This window comes from Aptenodytes patagonicus, chromosome 1 (genome assembly GCF_965638725.1).
Source record: "Aptenodytes patagonicus chromosome 1, bAptPat1.pri.cur, whole genome shotgun sequence".
Taxonomy (NCBI): domain Eukaryota; kingdom Metazoa; phylum Chordata; class Aves; order Sphenisciformes; family Spheniscidae; genus Aptenodytes; species Aptenodytes patagonicus.
In genome coordinates this window covers 159,029,636-159,051,953 of record NC_134949.1, presented here as the reverse complement: position 1 = coordinate 159,051,953, position 22,318 = coordinate 159,029,636, and the positions used below count along the sequence as shown (strand labels likewise).

At 39.5% G+C, this 22,318-nt stretch overlaps 1 protein-coding gene across 2 annotated transcripts in view; it reads right to left on the bottom strand.

Annotated features, from left to right (window-relative positions):
• Positions 1-536: 536 nt before the first annotated feature.
• The window catches only part of GRTP1 (growth hormone regulated TBC protein 1), a 39,303-nt gene continuing 17,521 nt past the window's right edge, over positions 537-22,318 (bottom strand). For both annotated transcript variants that reach the window (XM_076360647.1, XM_076360654.1), the window contains exons 5-8: positions 19,923-20,019; positions 3,463-3,635; positions 3,153-3,338; positions 537-1,034 (exon numbers count right to left, since the gene is read on the bottom strand). In XM_076360647.1, the coding sequence (XP_076216762.1) occupies positions 945-1,034; positions 3,153-3,338; positions 3,463-3,635; positions 19,923-20,019 (546 nt within the window). In that variant the 3' untranslated portion in view covers positions 537-944. The remainder of the gene's footprint in view (positions 1,035-3,152; positions 3,339-3,462; positions 3,636-19,922; positions 20,020-22,318) is intronic.

Below are 22,318 nucleotides of genomic sequence, written 5' to 3'. Positions count from 1 at the left end.
TGTCTCACCCTGGCAAGGAAGAAGTCTGTCTGTGGCTATCTTTATGAGTGTTTCTCCCAACATTTTCAGGGACACAGGTATATGAGGATATAGCACCTGTAGTGCAACCTCAGTATACCAGCACAAAGTAGCGCAGCATCTACTTTCAGCATCCCTTAACAACAAAGTGAGAAATGCTACTTCCAGATTTGAGTGAAATTACTTGTTACCTACTGTGCTAGAGCTAGAAAACCCCAAATAAGTGTATAAGATATTAAGAGTGGTTAGAAAAGAACTGTTGCTGCTGCTTTCTGTAGCCTGGATTGCATGTGTTCCCTGCTGCCTTTACCTGAAGAGCTGTTACACACTGCATAGAGTAACTGTTAGTGAAGATGAAGATCACCTTCCTCATTGCTGTCTTGCCCTGCACTTTACCATATTTATTGAGTTTCTTAAGTGATAGCAGCAAGGAAAAAGGAAGATGCTTGTATTCTAGCCAACTAGTGGCAGTCAGGAAAGAGATCAGATATTTTATTCTCTTCACACCAAGAAACAGGTTCTGACAAATTAAATTAATTTATTTTGTACAAATGATAGCGGTGTCACAGTTAATACAGTAGGAAGGATATGTAATTTTATACACCTGTTTTCTTTTAACATTACAAAATGCCCTGAAAAGACAAGGATGGTAATTGCTTTTTTAAAAGGAGTGTCCTGACACTGATCACATTCTACTCTGAAAACACTTTAATCCTTACAAACAAACAAACAACCAACAGAACCACCAGTTCCAGTTATGAAGTCTGACATACAGTACAAAATATTAACAACACTTACTTGAAAGGCAGGAAAGATTGGTCAAGTGTCAGTTGACTCATGGAAAGCTTAAAGTGTGCTCTAGTCAGTGCAAATAGAGGAATGTGTCAATTGCTGTAGTATCTGACCACCTGGTTAAATCTGGTGAGTTATCCCTGAGAAAGCAACTTCTCTCTACAAGTGTCTCGGAGTTTGTTAATTGTTGCCATGGACAAGCTTCCAGGGTCTGTGAATATTTTCTGGGGGCAAAAGGAGAAAATTCTTAGTTAAAATTCTGTCTTTAGACAACATGCTGGAATTCTCACATAATTCTCCAAAGTGTGAAATCCCTGCTTTGACATCCATACTGTGAAAATGCTTGCTGCTGTTTGGCCTCCTTGTAACAGGGTAGCATCTCCAGCTACTCTGCTGTAAAGACATGGTAAACCGGCAGCTCATAACAAGTGCTGTAAGTTACACAAAAGCAACAATACAAAAGCTAGTTTGAATGTAAGCATCCAGTTAAAATTATTTTAGAAGGCATTTGTGTTGGTGGATGGCAGATGTATTTAGAACGTATTAAGCTATCCTGGGTAATGCTACAAAGCACCAGTGCATTTTGTGGAGCTAGCATAGGTTGTTCAGGCTCTGGCACCCATACATGCATACAACAATATGTTCCTACTGCAAAAAATCAGTCTTAGTCCCTTGCTGTGCCACCTTTGCTCTTCTTCTCTACTGATCTTTCCAGAGTAGCAATGTATATGGATGTAAGAATTTGAGGCATTTCAAATGCTGTCACACATCTGTAATATTTTTTGCTTTGACTTTTGTTGCTCAAGAACAATACATTTGTTTTTACTACTTCATCTAAAACTTCTGACTGAACAAAACTATGAAGCAAGCTGCAAGTTTATGCACTTTAACCTACAGTTAAGATGTGTGGGCCCCTCAGTTCTCTGTAGTTGTAACTGACAACTCTGGAGATCAGATTATAATTGAGCCAGTTTTGAACAGCATTCTAGTAAAGAAGTCTGCATTGCATTAAACTAAAAACTAAGATTTTGTTCAGGGGGAGGGGGGTATAAAATACTGAACTGTCATCACCTCTGCTGCTACCACTGTCTACTGCTGGAAAAAAAAAAAACCACAAACCCAAAAGTATGTGTTTCAAAGTTACATAAGAACTTAACCTAAATTGTTTAATTGCCTTGAAAGCCCCTCACTACAGTAACCACCACAGTTAAAATAAATGTTTTATTCAGAGTAACTGCAAGAAAAAGGTAGTTGATTTTTCTAAAAACAGCTGCTGTAAAATGTAATGTAATTAAAGGGGGAGGGGGGAAGTCCTTCAAGGACAAGTGTTTGTATCAATCTCATGGCAGTTAACATTTAACAAAACTCTTATTCTAAACCTGTTATGGAATGGGAAAACCCCTCAAACATCTCCTCTCTAAATTAAGCTGTACCTGTGATTTATTTTTCCTTTGCTCCTTTAATTAAAAGGCTCACAAACACTAGTAAGTTAAGCTTATTTTTCTTCTATATGAGCAAAGATGAAACAACATAAATGACATCCTACTATGACAGACCTATGCACAGAGCTCTGACATGAACACAAAACTCTTTTGGGAGTAAAAGTCACCTATTGGGATATAGTGTTACACACACTTAGCAAACGATGATAGTGGAGTTGGCCAAGTGATTTATGACAGATGTGCTCCTGTTTTTTTGTTGTGTTTTTTTTAATTAACATCTTTTACATTTCAATCTTCTGAGTTAAGCTCTGAATCTAGTGTTTTATACAGATGGGGCATCCAATCTATTAATAGTTTACAAGAATAATTCTTAGTTTGCAGGTTGTCATAAGACTTGAGCACTCAACTTCATGGATTTTGTCTGGAAAAAAGAACTTGGTGCTACCTTTTTGTTCTTTGACTAAACATAATGCTTTATATTCTGGCACTATGAATATTTATCAGTGCAAGTTTAAAATTCACTTTGTGTCTATTCTACAATATTCTACTACAATTCACCTGAAAAAGAGCACAGGAACACAATGCATAGTTCACTGAAAGAATGCAGTGAAGTTATTTTCTCGTCAGACTTCCTGGCTTAGCTGGTAAAAAGGGCAGAAAGAATTTTTTGCCCTGTATGACAGATAATGTGAATGACTTACTATGCATGGATTTAGATAGTAATTCTTTTGAAAAATTCTTTAAAAGATTTGCATTTCTTATATAAAAACATTCTTCATCCTTTTGGCAATTCCTACTGATACATTTCTCCTAACCATATCCATCTTCTTGACTGAGCAAAACATTTCTAAGTCAGTCTTGGTTTTAATTTGTAAGAACTAAAAGCTGCAGAGAATTTACCTGCATGAAGCTGTGACACTCCGTTACAAATGTTCCTTTGGTGATCTGCTTAAATTTATCACAAATGTCAGGGAAATTCGTGGCTTCCAAAATAAAAGCTTGGTGTTGCTTAATTAACGTTAAGGCCACACGGAAGATGATCTTTGACCCTTCATAGAATAAACAATCCCATATTCGGAGCACAGTCTGCAGGAAAGGGGAGAATTCAGATTACAGCTTCTTGATTTCCAGTAGGTAATTATTACTAAAGCACTACAAATGAAATAATGATTATGAGTGTATATTAAGAGAACTTTGTATTACCAATTACCTCTACTGGCAGAATGTCAATGAACAAGCATATAAACCAGCGTGACACCACTAGGGTCCACATGACTCCATGTCTTTCCATCAGCTCTGCCACAGCTGGAACTTTCATTTTCACAAGTTCTCCAAGGACTTCCTGATCAGTTTTCAGGCCCAACATTGCAGGACTGTAATAATCTTGGAGAGAAGAAACCAAAACTCAGGAATCTTTAGATGTGATTTTTCCACAAAATTGAAGAGAATGTCCTGTACAGCTGAGTGTATAAAGGCATGTTGAGCCTATGAATCCCAAGTTGGAGTAAATTAAACCATGCAGTGAAGAAGTCTGCATTGTGGTCATACAGCACTTCTCTTTCAGCCAAGGCTGATCCCTCTACACAAACACTTCATTCATGCCTACCAAAGTATCTTCTTTCTCTCTGATGTTTTGTGGCAATTCATTCTTCCTTCCCGAAGAAGGATAGTCTAGGTGGTTTTTAACTACTAGCTTAGACTACAAAAGTATTACTAATATTTAAACAGTTCAATATAACCACCACCTCCTTTCCATGTGTGGGGGCTGCACACCTCCCAGTCTACACAATACCCAGACAGGTAACAAAAAAACCCCAAACAACCTCAAAACAACCCATAGCCTTTAGACTGGGTCCAGTCACAAACTGGAAACATGAATTTCTGAGAGTGTCAGCTGTGCTGGGGTGCCGGAGGACAGGTACCCCTCCTGGGGGTATCTTCTCTTTTTCTCTGAGCCATGGAAATCCCACTTTTCATAGAGTAATTCCAAAAGGAAGTGAATGGCAGGTTCCCCCCCAGGCAACATGTCTTCCTACTTAATTTATCTGCAAGACAGAGGCTGAAATTAGACCTACATCTCCTACACTGCTGGTCACTGCACTAAACCGTTAAATCAAAAATTAAGAAAAATAGAGCACACTACGACTGTTACTCCACAGCCTGTTTGACAGGGTAAGCATTTTCATTGCCAAGGTGCAGGATGAATAACAAGCATCTCAGTTCTATAAAGAAGTAGTTCTGGGTATACTTGCGAGACGAAAAAGATTATTTTAGCTCATAAGTGTTCAGACAGCCCAACAAGGGGCAAGAGTTACACAGATTTTTAAGGAATTAATGTTTTGGGTTTAGATGTTGACCAAAACATTTAAGCTGGATTTGATGGCTCCAGCCCTGGGAAGAAATCATTGATGGTTCACTAGTGCTTTGCTGACAAGACCTACATTATTAACATTATTTACTGAAAGAAATAACTGGTAACACAAGCACCTTCCTATGTGTTTCTTTCCTTCACTGATTCTGGAAAGCTGGAACTTGGGATTCTCGTAACTTAGCTGGTTTCTGCCAAGGTTCCCAGACAGACACAGCATAGACTGATGGTTCACATGAAGGCGAGGAAATTGGAAAGAGCAGTCTATTTGTCTGAAATAATTTTAATAAAACCTCCCCGTGCCACAAATGTTTAAGATGTCCAAATTATGCAGTACATTTATAACCACTTTAATTTCTCTATTGAAATCACAAAGAGCAGTTTAATATTCCACTCTTTTCTGTGTCAATGGTTTTCTTGAACAGACTTCCTACCCCAGGAGATATTTGCTCTCCATTTGTCCTGTTCAAATGGCGGAACATCTACAGTTTTTATGGTTCTAAGCAGCATCGCAGTCAACCTTTAGGAATGTAGCTTTTTGTCTGTGATCCTTATGTTCTTTGTTCCCACTGAAGAATGATAGGTAAAACTCCTCCACAGACATAAGAGTCACTGCCACCATACACATTCCTTTAACTGTTTGCCTTTCAATTGCTTGTAGGAAAGCTCTGAGAGCTAAAGCACAAGTAATCCCATGAAAAAATGTACTAAAAACAAACGGACTCACACCATGACGTCAAAGCCAACACAAAAACCTCTCTTTCTCCGTATTTTGTGTTAGTGGTATGCTCATTTGTGAATTGGAATTGCAGGTAAAGTAACATTAACTGGCTGAGTAATCTTTTTTTAAAAATACTGCTTTAATGTAAGCGAAAAACAAAGAATCACATTTCATGTAACAGAACAAGCCTTCTTCCCTTTCCTACCCTTCCTCCTCCTCTCATACATCCACAAACCAATTTTTTCTTTTTTGTGCTCCTGAGACACGTTAGTACTTAAAACTTCAAGTTACCACTGGCGAGTGTCCTCGGGAGGAAGGACAGCAGCCCACACGCTCTCTGCTCTGCACTGCTGCAAATCATCCGATATGCTGAAATCAACAGCAGCTGCTATTTTTAATTTGTACAGCGAAGTAAATGTCAGGATCTCAGTGAGAACGCAACCGGACACCCACCCAGCTTTTTGAGAGCTGGCGAGTAAAAAGTTAACAGCCAAGCAACTTGGATACGTCACTCCTTGAATTACTGAAACAGCAAGCAGCCGGGAAGCCTCGGCATAAATTAAAATTTCATTCAAGTTTGTTAGATCGTACTGCTGGACAGAAAGGAAAAAGGAACTATTCATTTATCTGGGGCAGCCTCCCGCTGTTCCTCGTGGAGCAGGAGCGGCTCCCATGTGCCCCAGTACGCAGCACTGCAACGTTCAGCCCAGCGCCACTGCAAAACAAGCAGGAGGAGTGATTAACGATTTTATGCAAATGCCAATAACCGAGTAGCAGGTTTTTTCCAGGATATTAGCTGCCAGTTCACAACAGAAAGATGTTACATTAAAAGAATCTGCATCCAAGACATTTTTATATGTAATTATTATACATTAATTATAGTTACTGTGAGTATTAATTATAATTATTACACCTAATTAATATGTAATTATAATTTAATATATAATTTTACTATATATGTATACTTTTATACATAAATGTATGCATAAAAAATTAGCTCCTCAAATTAGGAGAGCCGCATTTCCAATCCTCCAGAAACATTCCTGCAGGACCCCGTATTTGTGCAAAACTTACCCACAGATCATCGACAAGGAACGTTAACAGCATTGCAGTAGCCCAGGGGACAGCACAGATCTAACCTTACAGCTCTAACAAACATCGATCTTCCGAGGGCAGCGTTACCCCCGGAGGGGTGCCAGGCCTCCAGGCACTGCCGCCCTGGAGCACGGCCAGCAGCACCCACGGCCGCACTCTGCCCGAGGGACCCGCACCACGTCATCAGGGCTACACAGGGTTAGCCAGAACTACGCAGGCGAGTCAGAAGAGGGTCCAGTGTCATGCTCGAGCCACCTTTCACAGTCCGTGTCTGGTCTCGCTAGTGAAAATGGTTTTGTAACTTGGTTCGGCGCCTAAGTAAGTGCTTGGTAACATTTAACCTACGTGGCTCTTCTATTCTGTTCTTATTTGCTAGGGATGCCCAGGCCCTAAGCCTTCCGGAAATGTCCCCTCAGCAAAAATACTGCAGCTCTCCCTTGCTGCAAATGTTTCACTGTGTGCCCTATTTTCCTAATCTTTTATAATTGGCTGCTCTGCCCAGAATCTCTCCCTAAAGTCAAGATATCCTTGTTTATAAACAAGTCTACACAAGCCTAACCCTCCCCCTCACCACAAAGCTGTTTTTCCACAAGATGCTGCGCAGCAAATTATTTTTACTCACCTACCGTCAAAATACATTAGCTTTATGTTCCTTCCATATCTTATTTTACAAATTATTTGAAATTTCTAGATTTGCATGATCCACATCTAATTAGTGTATTAATTATTTTGCCCTGCCAATAATCTGGCAAAATACTGAGCAGTTGATGACCCAGAACGGACCTGAGTCAGTAACTGCTCCCAATCTGCCACTTACTAATTAAAGAAACCCACCAGAAAACAACCAAAAAACCCAAATGTAGGCTAATTATATTGTGTATCTATTGATCTAGGTTGGCTTATAGGAATGTCCTCTGACAATATACTATCGCCCTGAAAAAACACACAGCCAGATTGCTTCCGTTTATTCCTCAATTTGTCAAAGTGATAATGTTAACATTTTGGTGATCACACACTACATCATTACTTTTCATCACATCTTCTGGAAGGCAACAAATGAAATATTGTATTATAAATTATTATTATGTTCTATTATTAAATTATTATTAAATTCCAGGAAAATGTCTAAATGAAAGTTTAAAGTCTAAATGAAAAAGTTTAAAGTCTAAATGAAAAGTTTCCCAATATGAAACTCCACGTTTCCAAGCTCTTTTGTAAACTGGTCCTAGGCTTTCCTTGCTTTCCTCTCAGCTTTCCTTTGTCTGTTGCTTACCCACATGCACCTGCTTCGCCTGGTCTGTCGTTCCTGGTGCCTGCCTATGGATTTTGGATGCCTTGCTAAGTTTAAGAGTGCCCGAGAGCACAGCAGAGGGCAATGCAGGCAGCATCCCACATGGAATTCGCCCCACCAAGTGCCCCGTCCTCATCAAAGTCCTGACCCCGAACAGCAGCGCAGCCCCATGGCTCTGCCGGGATCATCAGCTTCTCTTCCTCTTGGAGTTGAGCAGCAAAAAGGAAAAAACAGCTCCACCAACTGCCAGGTATTTTATTGCTACTGTACAACACAGGTGACTAGATGAAGGGACTTTTTTCCTTGTTTAAAGGGCTTTTTGTTACTAACACTGCACGGACTGTGGCATGCTGTCACTTAGCTTGAAACCTGTTCTAGCTCAGCATCTAGCAGAGATGTTCCTTAAACTACATTTCACTGTCTCCCTATCACAATAATTAGCGCCGCTCTGAATCCTACCAGGATGTCCAGGGCTAAGACATAACTGTCTGCTTGTGCTCCAGAGCAGTAATGAGATTTGCAGGAAATAAGGATAAAGCTTGTAGGGACTGTATGACCTTGTTCTCCATTACAAATAGATTAAGAGATTCCAAAAATAAGTTTAAGAAGCAGTACTCTTATAGCCTTAAATTACCTCTACAAGTCAGAGCTGCAGAAGTTAAAAAAGAATCCTTTAAGTCTGTTGTGCATATGTCAGGTTAAATATAAATACTCCTACTGGAACTAACATGATATGAATTCTTAGTGTTATAGAAATACCCAAGACAAGACCTCAGCTCTGCTGCTTATCTTCCAGCATTTCTAACTGTTATTTCAAGAGCCTATATAACCCAGCCTGGGACAAACCGAGTGATTTGTCTTGGTGATCCAATTTATTTAACCAAACTGAAAAATTAAATATTAGCTGGTTTAACTTTTCTCACAGTCATAAGCAATGTAAAGTATTTTATGCACAAGAATATGTTTATAATGTCCATGAGAGCCGTGGGGGGGGAGATTAAAGTTCTCTTTCCTCCCCCAAACAAGCAAAAATAATTCATTTTTATACCACTATGCAACATTCAAAAGTGTCTTCTTGCTGTAGATGCACATTACCACTTGCTACTGGACTTCACGGGAATCCAGAAGAGACAAATAGAGCAGGCCTGAATGCTGGCAGGCAAAAGCAGAGGTTGCCACGAACAGAATCGGCCAACTTCATGAATAGCACTCAGTTCCATATTTCAAGTCAAAACAGAAACAGATTCCACCATGTGCCTTTGTGGGAAAAAATCCTTTCCAGTAATCCTTCACTATAAAAACTTAGCTGTTTGCATGTTACTGAACACAGGGGTTATTTTAAATAACCTTGGCAATGCAAAGTTTTCCTTTCCAAAAAGATATGCTATCATAGCTGAGTTTATGAACTTCATGCAACACATGGAATGAGTTTCATCACTTCAGTTACAGAGAGGTCAAACTCGATTATAATAGCAGTCCCTTCTCACCTTCAGAGCATCTAAATGCCATTTATGCTATTCCTACACAATTTACTGACTCAATCATTCTCCCTGTTTGCGACTCTCAGCCTGCTTTGTCCAAGAAGACAGGGCAGTGTTCTGCTATTTTATTTCTACCATGGGATAGTCCAAAAAGGTGCAATAGGTCTTCTAAGAATGTACATCATGAGCCTGCCATAAAAAGTTGGACAACCTATGTTTGGGAGGAAATCAGAAAGTCACAACAGGAAAAGGAGGAAAACCAAGAGTACTGCCAATTCTTTTTGCAATATCAGGCCAAAGTGACCCCCTGCAGATGTCCTGGCCAAAGTGATATCCTGCAGATATGTGGTTAAACGGTAAGCTGAACTCTTAAGTATGTTTTTTTTTAAAAATAAGTTCCTAATCCTCCAGGGAACTGGGGGGGGGGGGGGGGGGAATCCAACAAAGAAACAAACCCCAAACAGGTTCAAGCCATATTTTATTTTTCCTTCATCAAACCAAACTGAAGCAGAACTTCTGTCCTGAGGTACTGAACTGACACCAGAACAGCAGTAGCCCTATCATTCACAATTGAACATTAGCTTTAAAAAACCATAAGCAAGCCCAATTAATTTTGGATGGCTGAACTACCTTAAAAAAAAAAAAAGAGTCTGAAAGCATTTTATGGATGCTTATTGGTTGTAATTCTGAAATTACACAAAATTTAGAATAATAGTATTTTGAGAAATGATTTACTATTAACACCTTTTCAGCAAGCACAAAATGGCAGCGTGTGGTTGTTTCTACATAATCTCATCTGCCTGTATTCATCTCTTGCTTCTGATCCCAAACGTGGAAAACGGATCCTGTGGAGCAGAAAGAGCCCTTCGGTTTCCTACTTGCATTTCACACAGCACAGTGGGATTCTGAGAAGATGCAATAGCTACCATTTGGAAATTGAAGGAGGATGCTCATTAATTATAAAGACAATGGAAAGAAAGGCAAAGATGATATCCTTCCAGACATTACAGAAGGCAGAAATGAAATACAAAGAAACAAAGACTCCATGTGTAACCTCTCAGAGAAACAAATCGAAGTTGGCAGCATGTTAGAAAGCACAAATGCAACTTTCAGACATTCCAGTTATGGAGAATGAAACTGGCCAATGTTTGGGTTTGTTTTTTTGTTTTGTGTTTGTTTTGTTTTTTTTTTTAAATACTAACTCTGTTATGTGCTGCTCAGTAGAGACATTTGCATCATTAAAAACTAGTCTAGATTAAAGTTATAGCTACCAAAGCACTCTTGTACAGATTACCTAACTGAGCAAAATGCTGTTGGCCAATTCTCCTTTCTTCCCTCTCCCCCCTCTTCGTATCCACTACCATTGGAATTGCTCCTTTTGTGGATAGTGGCTTTTTCATAGTATCAGTGAGCTGATAGACACCAATGGACACGGGTTATTCACCACTCGGCTGCTTCCAAACAGCCTGGCCTGACTCCAGTCATTGCACTCTATGAACTGCGCCAGTCTAAAGAGCTGGATGCGTTGGAGAAAGCCACAGCTTACTGGGTTGACGATGGTCCCCGGAGCCAAGGCTTTTCATTCACAAAACGCTTTGACAGACTTTTAACACCAGTTTCCTCAAATGGAGGGGAAATTCATGAACAAGCATTGAAGACCACCACAACTGCTTATCTTGCCTGTAGAGGAAACAAACTTTTTTTTTTAAAAAAATGAGTTTACAGTTGTACAGTGAGTCTTAATGACTGATGACTTCAGCTGAATAAGGATTCCTGGATCTGTGGCTTTTTTAATTCCTCTATGGGATTAGGAAGAATAGCTATTTTATCAGTTCACTGCACCGACAAGATTCTTCTTAACACCTCAGCACAAAACACAGCGTTTATATTCTCTCACACTTAAGAACCACCCCAGCGTTACATTTTCTTCAGCTCTTCACAAGAACGCTACAGTCACGCCATGGGAACTACTGAGCACATTACTTAAGACTGGGACAGAAGCAGGAGGCTTAAAATAGAAAGCTGGACAGACATATACGGTTCTAGCCTGATATTTGGAGAGGGAAACCAATCCAACCCTTCAGTCTGAAGAGAAGGGGAATGAAAGCTACAATCCTCTTACTTCAAGCTTGAAGAAGCTAACGAGAATTAATTTTAATCTTGAAGCAACAGGTTTTGAAACTATAAGAGGAACAAATGAGACTTCTCCACTAGCCATGAATTGAAAGCTTAGTAAAGCATTCAAGTCTTCTGAACATAAAACACATGAAACAACTGAGGTGGCATTTCTCAAGCATCTCTCCGAAACTAAACAGAGTCACTTCTTGTACACTTAGTAGACAAAAGTTACCACTGTGCACTGCACGTGATTTTCTTCATATAATTTCCTTTACTCCCAAAGCACATCTCCTTCCACAAACACATTATGTATGTAGCCACCTATGCATTATACTATATTTTGAAACAATATCAAAGTCTGCTGTCAGTGCCTCTTCATACTATGCCATATTAAAGAAAACAAACCTTGACAATACAGCTGAGCAATTTAAAAACAAGCAATTTTGCAGTATCTTAAGTTGCAAATACAATAAATCCAGAGTAAGCACGTCTTAGCTCAGGAAAAGCTAAAGTAATGCTTGGATATATTCACTACTGAAGGAGAGAGTATGTCATCTTTGTATATGACATTAGCAAAACTGAGGTTAGAAAACTGCATCCAGCTCTGATATTCACATTTAAGGCAGGAAGTTGAAGAACTGGAAAGGACGTGAAAGAAAGGGTTATAAACACTACTTAGAGAAGTTCCTTACAGAGCTCAATTTTTTCTATTTGTAGAATTATGCAAGGAAAATGAAAAGCAAAACTTGACCACTTCATAGAGAAAATACTCTAGGCATTATGGGCTTTTCAATATAGTAAAAGAAAGTCTTAAAAAGAAGCAATAGCTACAAGTTAGAACAAGGCAAATTCCAATAAACAGTATAACAAACATTTTTAGTACGAGTGATTTATAGTTTGAATACACTACTAGGAGCGGTGGTAGGGTCTTTCTTTCAGACCAAGTTTGGGACCTTTCACAAAGACAAGCTCTAGCCAAACGAGTCTGCTGCAGAGGGAATGGGAGGAAATACTACCATTTCCTCAGCTGGCTTCTTGTACAGCAAATCCAGTTACATTTCCAGTTTTGTGAGTCTTGGTATTTAACACATGGATTACTTCAAGCATATGAATACATCTTACAGGGATTTACAAGTTAAAATACGAAACTGTATATTAGGATCTGCACTGAGCACCTATAACCCCATTATACATTTGTCAGCAATTATATTATGCTTCTTGCTGTCAAAGTGACATATTCAGGAAGGCTGCATTATTAAAACTGTAATTGAACATGCAGAGCCCTGGCTGACCATTAGAAGGTCAAAAAAAAAAGCTATGAGGAATGAAATAAACTACTCACTTTGGCTTTGCACCTCTGCTGCTTTAATTCTGCAGTTAAAACAGCACAATCCCTTTAACACGGAGACAGCTCTGTCAAAACTATAGTTTCAATACCACATGGGCACATTAGTGCTTTCACAACTAGAGCCATTAGCTAAAACAAGAAAAAATAAAACATTCCTCCAACATGGCTATTCCGATAAAATGTAAAGCACAAACTAAGTAAGCCTTGTGCTGCATGCTAAAGCTTGGCCACTAATTGGTTTTTACACGTTCAAAAAAAAAAAAAGGGGACCTCTTCCCCCAAACCCACACTTTGTGTTTCCACCACTCTGCCTACCTTCCTCCTTTGTACACAGCCAGGGAATTCTACCTTTGATCAGTCCTAACTGAACTAAGATTTCATTTGAAAAGTTTATTCTGCTGGTGGCTTTTGAAAGGGATGAAACTTTGATTTACTGGGGAGGTAAACAGGCAAATACACTGCCTGCACAGATAGCCAAAGGCTGCAGTCCCATCCAGAGTAGTACCACAGAAGGCCTACTGAAGATACCTCAAGTCCAACATAATGAAATTATATTAATACAAGGCTTGCTTGCCAGAAGGAAAGAGGCATACTTGACTTTTTTGGGTGGAATAAGTCATTTAGGTCCTGCTTCCAGTGTAAATACATCCATATCAAGGAACACAATATTCTTCAGCATTTTTAAACACTATGGGTCCTTTTGCTGCATAGCTGAAACTTAGCATGTTTCCTCACAAAAGTAAGGCTGACAACATGTATACTCCTGTCATATACAGGAAACTTCTGGTTTAGACAAAACTTAAAGATTTCTACCCAGCTACCTAAAGCACACCTACTGAATACTGAGATTGTTCTCTTATTCATGAGGCTTGTGATTTTGGGGTGGGAGGCGTACAATACATACAGGAAATAAGTTATTCCGAAAGTATAGATATATGTATCATTTTAAAGAAGAAAAACATCCGTTACTCATTTCCTCCTTGCTCAAGTCTCCCAAATCCCCTTGCAGTTCAGATTTGTAAGTAATAAGCATTTCAGGCTTATCATGGTTTCTAAATACAGGCACATGATGACTCCTACATTCCACCTTCAGCTTAACAGGACACTGCATGCTTAATTCCTAGGTAAATGCAACTGACCTCTAATGTTCAAAGATGAATGCTTTCATCATGGCTGCTGGTTAACAGTAAAACATGTCAGAATCCCGTATTTCAAAATTCCTAATTATTCAGCCTACCAGCCAAACTTTCCTCTCTCCTAGTGGTAGACGTGATGTCGTACTTCAGAGGTGCGCATTGCTACGGCTTCACATGCGATCACAGAGGAACTCTCTAAGGATGAGCGAGAACTCTGCCAGCTCACGGCCCTGTACCTGGGTACTACCAGAGGAGGAAGATAAGCAAACAGCCCAGAACTGATTGATCTGCTGAAGCTTTCTGGGTTGATGGTGCTATAAAAAAAAAAGCTTGGTTATCAAAAACTACTTTGCAAACATGAGGTCATGCATGTTATGCCTAACCTTGCAAGGAGCTTTCTACACCAAAGGCACATGCCTGTGGTACTCAAGTCTTATCTGTGAAAGCACATGCTTTTCATCATGATGGTCTCCTTCACAGGCTGCAAATTCAGCTCAACATTACTACTATTCAGGTCTAGTACAGCTGAATAAAATGCTTCACATTAAAACAAGGTTCCACTCCTCTTTGGAGAAGCAGGTCTTAAAAGACACAGCTGCCTAGCCAGTTCAGCATTCAGAGGTTCCCTGGCAATACCCAATCAGGGTATTAAAATAAATTCAGCCACAAGAACAACCTAAATACATGCTTAACTGCAACTAAAAGCTAGCAGTCTAAATAGAAATACTGTAAAGGTAGTACAGCATTCTGTGTTGGGTAGTACAGCATTCTGTGTTTCTCAAGCGGCCCTCCCCTTCAAACCTAGAAGTCTGCATGATGGGACTTTAAAGAAAGTTGGAACATGAATCACTCAAAAGAGGAGGATATACAAGTGTTTGATACGTAACTATGTTATTATTCAGTTCAAATATTCATGTCTCTTACTATTCCTAATCTCTTACACAACAGTACCTGAAAGTCTATGGCTGATACAACTGAGAACCGCAGAGAGCTCAAAACAGAAATGTGTTAGATTATCTATTATCTCAACATGCAGACATTTGCCTTAACTGGCAGTTGCTAAGCTACCCACCAAAGTGGTATCTCGCATTGCACCTTGTGTCCTTGCAGATAATGCCAGTTAGTTCAGTGTAGTCTACTACTTTTGTGACTATTTCACCATTCAAAACTCTGTTCTTATTTTTAGTTATTGATAAACAACCAGGCAGTACACGTGGGTAAAAAAATTTTAAAAAACAAAAGGCTAAAAAGTACCAGGCTGAAGGAAGGTTGTTAGTCTGATCCTTGAAGAATGCTTGTAGGCTACACCTAATGCAAGATTTTTATTAACAATGTTGGAGAAAAAGAAAAAGCTGGTATTTGTTAACAATCCTAAACCAAGAGATACTGTCCCATGTCAATACACAAAGCACAACAGAGTAACATAGTGAAAAGATTGGAGTAAGAGAGACATGATGATATTTAAAATAACAAGGACAAGAATGTGCAAATAAAGTTCAGTAAAAAGGTGACAGCAATTCCTATAAGCTGTGGAAAAAACATTTGTTGACAATGAGAGAGGAGCAATAGCACATGCATTATTACTGAGATCACAAATCAAAACCAGAGTGCCACAAAGAAAAAAAGGCAAGGGAAATCCTACAGTTTTTCCTCTCTCAAATAAAACACTTTCAGCTGTGAAAAGAGAGAAATAATGCCACTGCACAAGGCACTAGAAAATTTCCCACTGAAAAAAAGAGTGCCGTTGTGATCAAGTTTTAAAAAAAAAAAAAATCAATTTGAACTGGAATCAGCACACAAAATAATTATTAGGCTAAAACAGGAACAGAGGAGTTTCATGCAAGAGAAGAGTTTGACTGAAGCAGCTCAGTAATACAAAAGAACTGTAAAATGAATCGACTGTATCCTACAAATACATGAAAGGTAAGCACAAGAGAGGAGGACTTTTCTTACCCCCAGAAGTCAGCATTGGCACAAGAATATAAGGATATAAAATTGGCCGTGAACAGGTTAGTGCAGAAATCATAAGACCTCTCTTAACCATTGGAGAAGTCATTCTACAACTGGTTTTCAGTAAGCATAAATAACTCCAGTATAATAGTCTAGTAGACTAATCAGAGCATAGCTTGATAAACACTGCTGTTTTCAGACTGAGAACCACTGAAGTGGAGGAAAAAAAAAATTGTTCTGCTATATATAAGCATAACTGTCATGCTAAAGTGAGTTCAAATTCTCAAGTTTTTCTTCTCTTAAACTCACCATTTAGTCACAGATATGTAAAACATGACAAATATGCTCCTTAAATTACATACCAAAGTACCACAGTTAAAAGTTCCCACCTACCTGATGCTTTCTAAAGCAACCTCCCCAATATTTCCTCAACAGAACAAAAAAAATTTCTCAACAAGAACCAGAGCTATGAACAGAACAGAAACACTAGATCTATGCTGAATAGAAATTGCAGACACATCCACTCTGAGCTTGAATTGAATCCATACTGCTTCTCGTGGGCAATACTGTCTGCTCCAGCCATCTGTTTTGAATGAACCTGGGAATAAAAGATCTTGGTAACACCCAAAACTTCAGTTAAACAAGTAATTCTCTTCCCCCTTGCTGCGTTTAAATGAGATATGCTCCTAATCCCTCCAGATCCCTGGTTGAGCAGCTGACAGACACAACAGGCAGTAGACTACAGGCTTGCCTTCAGCAGAAGCAGGATCTTTCTGGCCTCACCCAGCTGTACCCAGCAGTGCTACGTTCAGCCAGATGAACGGCATGCACCTAACTCCACGTACCAACAAACCAAACAGTAATTTTTGCTGGCTCTCTCTTACACCCAAATGGAGTTAGCACAGCCAGAACAGAACGATTCAGCCAGAAAACTTCTACTGATGGGGTCCCGTTCCCAAGCTGTCCCCCTCCTGTTAGTGGGTGGAGCAGTCACACCTTCATCATGTCCTATGGTACATACCTCCCCCCCAGACCTAAAAAACAGCACAAGTGGGGAGGTGAACCATAGCTTAGGGAGCCCTTCTCTGTCACTCCCCCAGAAAGCTGCCACTAATGCTCCCATCTGTCACATTCTACATTTTTCAATCAATGACATTGATCTGTGGCTGGCTTGGTTCATCTACTGACCAAAAAAACGCTGTCAGCATCAAGGTACTGGAGCAGCTGTTTAATGTAATTAAATGTGTGGGGGCAGGGGGAAGGAAGCATTCACAGGGACACTGCAGAGGGCAGAGAAGGGATTTCTAAATTGTCCTAAATCACCACCAATTCAACTGGCAGTGACAGGACACACTCGAAAATGAGAACATGACCTGGAGGCCCGTCTGTTGCAATGAAAGGGGAAAACATGTAGATTGTAATGCAAACAGATCAAGAAAAGAGCATCAGCAACAAAACTAAAAAAAATGTTGGCCGATCAAACTGTTGGCGTCCAACAAAAAATGATTGCTACTTTTCCCTCTGAAGATCTGGAGGACATACAAGGTCTCTCTGCTTCCCCAACAAATAATTATAGGGCTTTAAACTGAAATGAGCTGTACCTTGCACTGTTAACAGGAAGGCAGTACTTACTTACCAGAGTAAGTTTCTTTATGGATACAGTCTACTTGTCCGATTCTCTCACTCACATATACACACACACACTATTTCACTAAAATTATACCAATTATTTTATCCGTCATGCTTTGGATTTTATAAATATACAATTCAAGCATGATATAGGAGGGTAGTGGGAATAAAAGGGAAAAAAAATTTGGGGAAAAAAAATAAATAGCATCAGCAACAAGTTTTGTGATAATAAAGCCTTGTATTACTCAAAAAAAAAAATTTACTACATAAAAGATTCATACTACCTAACTTGGGCTCTTGTTGAGGCACCCAAGCTAGAAGGGACACCTCAAGCTCTCTTAAAACCGACTGTGGAGGGGAAAAGGTCACACTCAGATCACCAATTCTGATCAGATATCCCCTTCCCCACTGACTATCAAAGAAACATAAGCACGTATATTTCTAACTTCAGCACCTCAGATGGATACCTGTATTGGATGTACTGAACCCAGGCCAAAGTCTGTAACAAGACTCTTGTTACAGTGTGGTAAAAATGTATCTATAAATATAACTTAAGTAAATGTACATCTTTATACACAGTAATTGCCCTTCATGTTATGAGTTTTTTTCTCATCACCAATGCTACTGGCGTAAGATAAATTCAACAACTAAGAGGGAAAAATAAGAGCAACTTTAGTCATTTAGGTATCAGCAAAGCGTAGAAGAAGATAAACAAGAAGAACTAAAGGTTTCATGACAAACTAAAGTAAGTTCCCTACCAAAAACAATGAATAAAAAATTCTCAACCTACTCCCTTGCCCCAAATAAAAACATGTAAGACTATCAAAAAGATAACAGCAAAAGTTGCCACACCTCACTTTGCAATGAAACTTGCCTTTTACTGAGGCCTTATTCCTCACAGTGATGTCAGTGGAAAGACATCCACCCATGTCAGCCAGTGGCAGGTCACGTGGCAGACAGCAGCCCTCAAGTCTGCTACCTGTTTGCACAGCTTATAGCTCTCAAGGCTGAACAAGAGCAACAGACAGTTGATTTCTTTCAACTATTTTTATAGCTTGAAAGTAAACTTCAAGGCTGCAAAACCTCAAATGTTTGCAGATTGATTCAACAAGTCATAGCGCTCCCTGCCTGTCTCTTCTCTTTCAATCTGCGAACGAAGTCCAACCACTGCCCATATGCAAGGAAAACCTGAGTTCCTACACAGTGTATTCAGCATGAAAGATAATTTCTTACAGTCGTTCAAAAGCATTAAAAGACTCCCTCAGCCTTTTTCCTTCTTTCTCAGTCTTTCAATAAGGAATCAGAAATTATATACTTTTCTGTTCTTGTTTAAGATTAAACAAACAAACAAACAACAAAACAGAAATAAAAGTATCAACTTTGATGTCCTCAACCAGCACTTAGTTGATGCTGTAATATTGAATTCAGTCTCCAAACATTTGGGATAAAGATCTGTTCAAAAACAAAACTGGGCCAATAGGGAATTTCAAAGCCTCCTTATAGAAAAATTAGTCTTCCATTTTAAGTATGGCTTTACATTAAGGGTGTAGCTGTAGTCAGTCCTGTGCAATGCTGATGGGAATTCACAATGAAACCATTCTTCCTCTACAGTTAAATCCCAAGAAAGAACATTGCCAGATGTATTTCTCAGGAGTATAAAACATAGCTGTGCCTGATGTCTGCTTCTGGTTTTAAACTACTTCACGCATGCAGTGAGATTCAGCTTATACACGGGGCAAAATTCATTGTGGAAACACCTCCTGCAAACCCAGAGATCCAGGCAAGGGAACCTAGAGCGCTACTGAACTGACCAGATGTAGATATTGTCTGTAGCTTAGGGTGTGCTGAATTTCCCTCTAGACTTTTTTGACCAGCCTGGCTAGATCACCATTGATTATAACAGAGCTTTGAAAAGAACCTCCCATACAGACACAGACAGGGATTTTGGCATTTGTTTGCTTTGTTGCAAAATCACAATGTGTAAAGTGCCCAAGGTATCCCTGCTCAGAAGCAGGGGACAGCAGAAACTACCGTGCCTACTTGCCAAATACCCCTGAAGAAAGCTCATCCTGCCTCTTGCCAAGGCACTGGGAATTCCTACTTTAAGCTCAGTGCTCAAACTGTGCACATCTCCCACCTTTGCTCTGCTCTGTGATCACTGCTTCATCTGTGTCTCGCATCATATTCCTGCAACCATAACTGCCAAATCCCAGACACCTTTGCCAAGTCCTGTTCCCCAGCATCATACTGATATAGGAAGACATCTACCTAACAGGTATAAGTAGGGAGTGAGAAGACAGACTGCAAATTAACATACGCATAAACCACTGCATCAAGACTAAAATCTGACTATAAAACAGACAAGTTTTGCCTGCGTGCTGTGTCTTTGCCCTGTGTTTTCAGGACCCTAGAAAATCTTCAGTCCATGCAAGTCCATTTTAACATCTAAAACCTCTAAAAATGGAGAAGAATGCAAAGATAAAATAAAAGCCAAGCTCCAATATATGAATACAACTATATGTTTTTAGCATACCAGGCAATATTCTTCCAATAAGAGCATCTAGCAACCAAAAGGACTCCTCTTCATTCTTTGTAATAAGAATCAGGTATCCAGCTATGAAGTTCATACCCTGAAATAGAAAGAAGGGTTTTAAGATGCATACACTTATCTTAAGAGTTTCTAGTTTATTTCTTTCAATTAAGGGCTAAATTACTACAGTTCTATAAAGTGGACATATTAAGTAAAATCTAGTAATAAAGGCCACCGGTTGAGTAAGCTGTTGAACCTGCATGACAACAGCTAACAAGAATTATTAACAAAGATCAAGGAGAAGAAAATTAAAAGAAAAAGATTAGTAGTCTATAATTTACCTTCAATTTTCCTCTTTTTTTTTTTTAAATCCTAAAGCCCTCTCCCAATGTAACTGAAGACTGCTTTGACCAGAACACAGCTGGCTTAGATGTGCAGTACGAACACAACACACCTGCAGGTAGACAGTGCGGCTGCAGAAGGAGAATGCCTGACCCAAACACTCTTTAGTAAAACAGTTGCAGCTCCAGCAGCTTTTACAAGCTGCTGCTGCTTAACTCAAATGACTGCGTACAAATCATTTGCTTCCATAATACCTCTAGTACTCCACATGCTAGGCAATGACTGGCCGCTATAGCTCCTGCCTTTCAACATGCAAACAGAAGGTAAACACTGGGAGGTGGGGGCATTGCAAGAGCTACCAGAAAGTTTGTGAAAAGTAGTCAAGTCATGACTGGCCAAATTCCAACTGTGTAATTTTCGTAACTGTTATTGACACTCTTGGACTGGAGAAGTGACATACAGAACACACGGGTCACAAACTGGTATTCCCTGTAAACACATTGCCTCTGTCTCGGGCACTTTTTTCTTGTATCCACCATAACACTGCTAAGTTATGGCAATATAACTGATTTACATGCACAGTAGTCCACTTTCTTAAGCATTTTTTAAGTAAGTCTCTTCCATCATAAACAAGCTGACAACCGTAATAACATAGACAGCACATCAGTACGACAATATACAAAAGCTGCCTCTGAGGTGCAAGCCCCCCCAAAGTCTTCCTAAGCTAACAGAAAATTATCTTTAAATATTTACAGGCTATGAAGGCTGGTGTTGATTACATTGCCTTCTTCGGTTTCATCCCTGTCTTTGGCCTTCTCCCTGTCCTCTCTCCCTCCAAGCTGGACTTCTCCAGCATGTCTATCATCGCAGGCAGCACCACTGTCTCTGGGTATCCTGCAGTGCTGCTAATTATGGCTGTGAGCCAGACGACAGCTACCAAAAAGAATGCCCCTTGCAGCTTCTGGAAGCTACAACTTCCTCTCTGAACTGAGATCTCATTTCTTGCATTCAACAGAATTGACTCACCTGTCCCGTCTCAGAAGGCCTTGCAACACTCCCAGAACATGGAAGTATTAGGACACTGCATCCTCTCCCATGTTTCATTGTCAAGCTTTGAGTCACTACAGCAGTTGTTACACAAATGGCTTGGATAGACCTTGCATGGCCTTACACGGTGCTTGGCCTTCTAGTTAGGAAGGCAACTATTTGTTTCCATGCTGACAGTTAGCTTAGTAATTGTATCTATGGTGACAAGAGACTGTTTGGCTTTTAACATGGCATGCACAAAAGACTACTCTGGAGTGTATGTTCACAGGACACTGAATTTTGCTGGTTATACCAGGGTAGGCAACACCGTACCACTGTCACAGCATGACAACGCAAAGCCTAATACACTCCCAGATGGGAGACTTAAGTGCCAGTAAGTACCACAAATGCACTAGCATTATGAAAATGTCCCCTGAAGAGCCTTCAGTCAGTAAAAGCTCCGCAAAACGCTTGGAAAAAAAAATTCCATTTTTCACTCTGAGTTTTCTAGTGTTTACAGGCTCTCTCTTATCATGCAGTGGGTATCACTATATCTATCTTGATAAAGTCTGCTGCTTCACTAGCAGAAAAGATGATTTCCTGAAACTTTGCTTGATTTACAACATGCCTTGGAAAGCTGATGTTGACCTTTGGTTTATGTTCTAATTATTTAGCCAGAAAAGATAACAATCATCCTGTGAGGAGACCAGAGGTGAAAAGAAATCACATAAGGCTTTTTAAGTCATCTTCTTTCATCTCCAGTGTTCATAATGCCAAGTTAAAATGCAAAGATTAAACAGTTAATGTACCAAAACTTTTTAGTAACAGTTGGACATATATTTTGGGTAGAAGCTAGCATGGTTTACAAGTTGTGTGTATTTGTGTGTATAATTACCTCTATATAGGAGCAAAAGAGAGTATTCATAATTCTACCCCTTCTGTTATTCTCAAAATATTAAAACTGTATTTTAATAAATACATAATACTGAAAATAAAAAAAATCATTCTTCTTTTACTCCCATTCTTCAAAT